This window comes from Vigna unguiculata, chromosome 9 (assembly GCF_037176805.1).
Source record: "Vigna unguiculata cultivar grain cowpea cultivar isolate G323 ecotype 2 chromosome 9, ASM3717680v1, whole genome shotgun sequence".
Classification (NCBI taxonomy): domain Eukaryota; kingdom Viridiplantae; phylum Streptophyta; class Magnoliopsida; order Fabales; family Fabaceae; genus Vigna; species Vigna unguiculata.
Window position 1 is genome coordinate 41,939,215 of NC_140800.1, and position 7,180 is coordinate 41,946,394.

Here is a 7,180-nt window from a genome sequence, read left to right on the forward strand (position 1 = left end):
ATAACATTTGTTTAAATAGATAAATTGATTAAAATGTTTCTCTAATTTAATTTCTTTAATATGAATTATATACATGAACTTCTTTAATTTGAATTATACACATGAACTGTTATACTTCAACTTACAATTTTTTAACCAACCGGTTCAAAATTAAAATAAAAAGTTATTGATTAATAATATAAATTACAACTAAACTTGTATACATGATATGACTATGAGTATTGCTTTTAGTCTATATAAGTGCAAATTTTGAAAAAACCAGAATATATTTTGATTTAAAATTAAAATAATGAATTTTCAAAAATAAATAAGAAAATACATAGAGTGGGTGGATGGAGTTGGGTGGGTTAACTGTCAAAAGCCCAAATCTTTTTAATCTCTGAATCCTCATTCACTGTTCCTTCACGTTGAAAACACACACTACCCTTCTTTAGTGTAATCTCTCTGCCTTTGCCCCTCCTTCGCCGTATTCTGCTTTAGCAAACATCTTTGCTCTACTGAAACGAAACGAAACCATCGCTCAAACCTTCTTTTCCTATGGAATTGTGGTGTTCTTGTTCAAATTCTTATGTTGTGTAGTGAGATTTACCTGCATATGGAAAATTGAGGAGACAATAAAAGAATATTGAGACAAGAAAAGAAATTAAGGCGATGCTTGAAATGACTCACTAACTTGAAGATGGAAGATTTATGAAGAACGAAAGGTTCTTGAACACCCTTTTTCTGCTCACGCCTCTATGTCGTCAAAATTAATACCTTCAAGACAATATCATCATAAAATAAAGACGAGAAACAAAGAAAAAAGAGAGACAATAAACATTTGCACACAGTACTATGACTATGAACAACGTACAAACAGAAAACCCAACACATGATCCCTGTTATTTATAATTCTTTTCCGGAAACCTAATAGCGATCGGAAAAAGTAAAAGGATACCCCAATCAACAATGCTTCTCTCACGTTCCTCTGCCACATATTTAACTATCTGAGAAAGTAAGTGAAAAAAGGTCATCGGGTTTCAGAAGCACGTTTAATGACCTGAAAAAGAATTTCCCTTGAAATTTTTAGCACAACACGAGGAAGCTCCACAAAAAACTTCGTTTCAAAAAACTATTAATATCTTAACAAATCAATTAAAAAAAAAAAGAAACACTTTGGGATAAGAGCATAGGTATTAAATTAATAAAGCATCAAAATTCAAAGGAATCGAACAGTGCACTGCCGAATCAAATACCACCTGTATGGAAACTCGATCTTCTCTCCCTCCCGCCAAACCTCACGTGCCTCAGACATGAACTCTTATGATATACAGAATTAAAGCCTCCATCAATAGGGTTAATTTTGTGTAGTGTCAAATACAATGCGGAAAGTATTGCATGACAATAATATGTCAGCTTCCTTAGCTCAATTGCTCAACGACAAAGCTCATGAATGGCTTATAAAATGAGCAAACTTGAGAAGATTAAGCATGTTGGCCCTTGGTAAACTTCCAATGGTTTTCTTTAACATTTTCTTAATTTTCGAGGGAAGTGAAGTTTCAACTCAGAGCAGACTCCAACCAGCTTTCTTTCCCATTGAACACCTCTCTTTCATTGTCCTTCTCACATTTTCTGCTTCTTCCCACCTCCCAATGGAGCTATACAAATTGGCCAACATAACATAGTAGCCGTCATTTTCTGGTTCAGAGTCAATAGCATGAGTTGCAATACTTATTCCCATCTCTACTTGATTGTAAGTTTTACAATGACCTAACAAAGCTCCCCAGACACCGCTGTCTGGAGAAATAGGCATAGATAGGACCATAGCCTTTGCTTCCTGCAGATTACCTGATCTTCCCAAAAGATCTATCATACAAGTGTAGTGCTTTAAATTGGGACTCAAAGAATAACTCAGCATTCTCGCGAACACGTACTTTCCTTCTTCAGCAAGTCCTGCATGGGCACATGCTGAGAGAAGAGAGAGGAAGGTAATTTCATTGGGCATAACGTTTGATTCCTCCATACTTCGGAATATCTCCAAAGCAGATTCTGCATATCCATTCATTCCATAGCCTGAAATCATTGCATTCCAGCAAATTTCATCCTTCTCCATCATAGAGTCAAATACCATTCTTGACTTTTGCAGCTGACCACATTTAGCATACATATCAACCAGCGCTGTGCCAAGAGGTAAATTGACTCTAAAACCACTTTCTTTTATGTAGCGGTGAACTCTTTCTCCTTTCTCTAGAGATGCAATGTGGGAACATGCAGAAAGCACTACCACAAGTGTGGCTGTATTGGGCTGCAGTCCTTCTCTAACCATTTTATCAAATAAATCTACAGCATCTTCATGCTGCTTGATGTGAACATGAGACGAAATCAAAGTGTTCCACGACACAACATCCCTCTGCGACCTGTTAAATATTCTCGATGCATAGGTCATCCTACCACATTTTCCATAAATCTCTATGAGCGAGTTGGTGACTGCGATGTTAGCATCCAAAAAACCCTTTATCGCGTTGCAATGAATCGACCTTCCCAAATTAACTGCTCCCAACTGAGCACACGAGGCAATAGCTGAAACTACTCCAATTGAATCAGAACGAATACCAACACATTGCATCTCCCTGAAGAGCTCAACACACTTCACGCCCTCCCCCATTCTATCATACCCAAAAACCATAAAGTTCCAGCACTCTTCGCTCCCGCGACACATTGGGAAAATCCTCTCTGCCAAACTCATCATTCCAAACTTGCAGTACATAAATAACAGCAAATCATTAACTTCCTCAGCATCCACGTACTGTCTCCTTATAATCACTCCGTGAAACGCTTTCCCTTGAGACACATCCATGGAATTACCAAACCCCGAAAGCATGCAGCCAATAACAATCCCATCTGGACGTATTTCGTTTTCCTGCATTTCTCTATACAACTTCACACACTCCCCCATCATCCCAAACCTCGCACAAACCCCGATGATGGACGTCCAAGACAAGAGATCTTTGTGAATCACCTCGCAAAATGCTCGATACGCTTCTCGAGGGAACCCACATTTGGAATACATAGCCAAAACGGAAGACTGTAGAAAAGAAGCAACCCCGTCTTTGATAACCACACCATGCAAGCAAGCGCCTTCTCTCGCAGCCCCGAGATTCCCACACGCGAGAAACCCACCCTCCCACGTTCTAACGTTGGGCTTTTGAGTATCCTCACCAACCTCATGCATGTCACGGAGACACTTCAAACCCTTCTCCGGCTCCCCATTCTGCACGTGGCCGATAATAAGCGCAGTCCAAGCAGCCACATCCCGAACAGGAATTTCATCAAACACCTTGCATGCAAGGTCCATTTCACCACAGCGCGAGTAGAACGACACGAAGGAGGCGGAGGAAGAATGGAAGAGGCCGGTTTTGAAGGCGAGGGCGTGGAGCGAGGCGCCGTGGGGGAGGAGCGAGAGGTGCGCAGAGGCGGAGACAACGATGGGGAGAGTGAAGTGGTTGGGAGAGAGGTTGGAGGCGCGTGTCATGTGTGAGAAGAGGGTGAGAGCGTGGGGGAAGAGGGAACGGGAGAAGAGGGATTTGAGGAAGGAGTTGTAGACGAAGTTGTCTTTGGAGGGAAGAGAGTGGAAGAGGGTGGAACAGGAAACGTGGTCGTTTTGGAGAGAGTCGTAGAGAGAGATGAGCTTTGCAGCAATGAAGAGGTTGGTTGAGTGGCCGCACGTCACCGTGAGCGCGTGGAGGCGGCGGAGGGATTCCACGGTTTTGACGTGGTTGGCGAGCACGATGAGTTCCCCTGCATCATACACGTTGAACCTGCGTATCAACATTGCTATTCACCTCCTAAAGGTTTTCGTATGCACCATGCACTCAACCATTATCAACTTCCAAACAATTAACGTGCATGCTTTACCTCTATCGGCTTCATAGAAAAACAACAAACGTCGTTGTATAGTATTATCAGGTGGCCATACTTTTTTTCTTGTCGGACATGTAACAAACTCGATTTACCATTTTACAGACATGTTTTCATTAATTTATACCGCTACTCCAACATATATAACATGTGTTAAATTAATATTACAATATTTGTGATTTCAGAAAATTAAAGTGAAACCAATAATGCAATTAAATTTATGAGAATCAGCTTCAAAGATTAAGTGCTTGTTGTAGGGAGACAATTCAAGATAATTGTGGGACAAACAAACTTGACGATTCGAGTATTTGTCCCATCTCCACATAAATTAAATATTTGTTTGTAGAATAATACCATAATCTAATAATCTATTAGTGGATGTGATATGCCTCGAGTCGAGTGTACTATGAGTGATGATTCAGATATATCTTTTAGTTATATTACTGAGAATAAATAGGTTGATTAGTCAAATTTGACAGTACACAAATTATTAATTTCGAATTAAAAGGGAAAATCCTTGAATAAAAATGGCAAGGGATTCCATGAAAAGGATCATCTAAATTCCTAGTTTTATAATTTAGCTAATTATCGGATTTTGTTTGCAGGTATTTTGCAATTAAAAGTAGTTTTATAATTTGTTAAGATCAAATAATAGGCAAACTAATATCTTGTATTAACTAAGTAGTTGAGGTAAAAACAATATTTAAGAATTTAGACCAACTCTTGTGCCCTCAATAGTAGGGGTAGCAAAACTGGCAAGCCCGTCCCGTTTTGGCCCGGTCTGCCTGTGGCCTACTAAAAAGGGATCAGATTGGGCTAGTCTGCTACCAATAAACGGGTTGGATATTGTAACATGTTCGTTTTAGGACGGGATGACGGGTCGGCGGACTGACCCACGGGCTGGCCTGTCTTTTTTATTTATTTTTTTTTAACTTTTTGTAAATTTTTTTTATAAATCTATTATATATATATATATATATATAAATTTATTTATATAATATAAAAATATTATTTTTTTAATTATTTTTAATTTTAAACATAAAAAAAAAATAAAAAAACGGGTTGGCGGGCTGACCTATTTTGGCCCGTTAAACTGGCGGATTAGGCAGGCCGGATTACAGTGAGTTGGTGGGCTGAAAATTTCAATCCGGCCTGCCTTTTTTTGACGGATTGGCGAACTTGACCCATTTTAACATCCCTACTCAATAGAGTGAAGTTGAACTTTTGTAATTTATATAAATCAAAATCAATCCTTGTATAACCAAGTAGTGAAATTGGATTTAGGTTACTTGTATAAATCAAGATGAATCCACTAAGAAGACTTTAATAGAGTTTAAATGTGATCGGGTAAAAATGGGTTAGTTCATTGGTTTAAATTTGATTCAATTGAAAAAAAAAAAAAACAGTTTTAATCACCATGTGGTGGACCAAGCCAATATTCAAGTTTTTTACTTACATGAAAATGATGGATTGAGTTGATTTATTTTAAACTCGATCCAGAGTGAATCAACATCTAAGATTTGAATTGTTTCACTTTGTCACCTATAATTGGTTGATCTTATAATATTTAAATATTAATAAATAAGGAAGAATAATAGTATATATATATATATATATATATTACTAAAAATTATACAAAAATATATTAAGATAAATGTGTTATATAAATATTATTTATCGGAATACTTTTAATAACGTAACAAAATGACTATCAATTCAAATAGACAAATCAATGGTGGTAATAACTACCATACTATATAGATCATAACAAATATGCGGAAAAAAATTAAAATTCTATATTGATTCATGTTGCATTAATTGAATAATAGATAAACATGTGACCTATTTATAAAATTCATTTACTGTTCTTTAATCGTAGTTGCTGAATAGTACACGCAGAGTATGTTTGCAGTTTCTTTAATCACAGTTTCTGAAATACTGTTTAACACATATAACAGAAAATTGTCGTCGTATAGAAAGATAATTCTAATTTTATATATAAATTTAAAGAACAAAATATATTTAAACAATCTTTTTCAGCAATGCCATTTGTAAAACGAATTAGTATTGTTGAGTGTGTGAAGAGACGAATAAATATGAGAGTGGAAAAGTAAGTAATCACGGATGAGCTATATGTCCCTCTGGTAACATAGCTACAATTTTAGTGTTTTTTTTTTATGGTGAAATTGTTTTGTAGTTGGCTGGAGTAGGTGAAACTAATATCACTTAATCATTTTCCAACACCATAATCAACTTAATAACCATGATGAAAAACCTTTATGTTTTTAATCAAATTCAAATATCTGCATCCTACTCAACACATAAAAAGAAATTAACTCTTTTAGTAATGTTTCTGTCGATGCAACTACAACATACACGTGACAGTATAAATAATATTATCCACTAGTCTCTGTCACTCATTCTCTTCAGCTTTTGAATTATTGTGGTGAATGCTTCCTCACTCGTGTTAATAATTACTATAGTCTTAGGATTTATCCTCTTTTTTTTTTTATCAGTATTTGCCTGATTGGTATACTGTTTATTTGATATTGATGTATATTAATGAGTGAATTCTGATATCATTGTCAACTCGTTTAATTGATTTTAATAATATAAAAGAGTATATTAATTAATAAATACAAATAAATCTACACAACAAATACAAATGTTAAAAAAAAATACTAAACATTAGATAAAATATGATAAAAATTAAAAATAATTGAATGGTTTATACTCTTTTATGCTTGTTTAAAGGATTGAATATATATTCTGGTACTCTTAATAAGTCTTATACCGTATGTGATTTAAGGTTAAATGCAATTTAAATATTTTTTTTATTCTATTATCTGAGACGTCTTTTAAGAACAAAATTGTGACGGAACTCCACATTTCAACACAGATAATACTTCAGAAATATAATAATTGACCTTAAACTTTAAACTCTAAACCTTAACAATATTATTATATGATGACTCGGTGTAATTAGTGATCCATAGATCTTTAAAGATATAAATAAAAAAGACAGTAAAAAAGAGCAAAAAGAATATTATTTTTTTATATATTTGTGATTACTGATTGAAATTGAAAGAAAGTTGTGTATAATTCATTAAATAATTAAGAAGTTAAACCCTAAAAAATTATATTACCCGATAAATCTAAGAAAAATAATAAATAGTTTATTTTAAAAATTGTGTTAGTATAATTGTACGTCTCTATAATACAGAAAAAAAAAATGCCTTCAACGTTCTTAACAGATTCTATTTAATTTTTCTTTTTGTTTAAA

The 7,180-nt window shown here is 35.0% G+C and overlaps 1 protein-coding gene across 5 annotated transcripts; it reads right to left on the minus strand.

The window, feature by feature from the left end:
* Window positions 1-255: 255 nt before the first annotated feature.
* Window positions 256-3,957, minus strand: LOC114162329 (Pentatricopeptide repeat (PPR) superfamily protein). 5 transcript variants are annotated; one of them, XM_028046181.2, is made up of 4 exons: window positions 1,239-3,957; window positions 938-1,039; window positions 674-756; window positions 256-589 (listed from the first exon to the last, which is right to left on the minus strand). In XM_028046181.2, the coding sequence occupies exon 1, from the start codon at window positions 3,809-3,811 to the stop codon at window positions 1,544-1,546; it is 2,268 nt and encodes a 755-aa protein (XP_027901982.2). In that variant the 5' UTR covers window positions 3,812-3,957; the 3' UTR covers window positions 256-589; window positions 674-756; window positions 938-1,039; window positions 1,239-1,543. The 5 variants fall into 5 exon arrangements, with proteins under 5 accessions (XP_027901982.2, XP_027901983.2, XP_085522347.1 ...); XM_028046182.2 differs by having other exon boundaries at window positions 670-756; XM_085666221.1 differs by lacking the exon at window positions 938-1,039.
* Window positions 3,958-7,180: the final 3,223 nt, after the last annotated feature.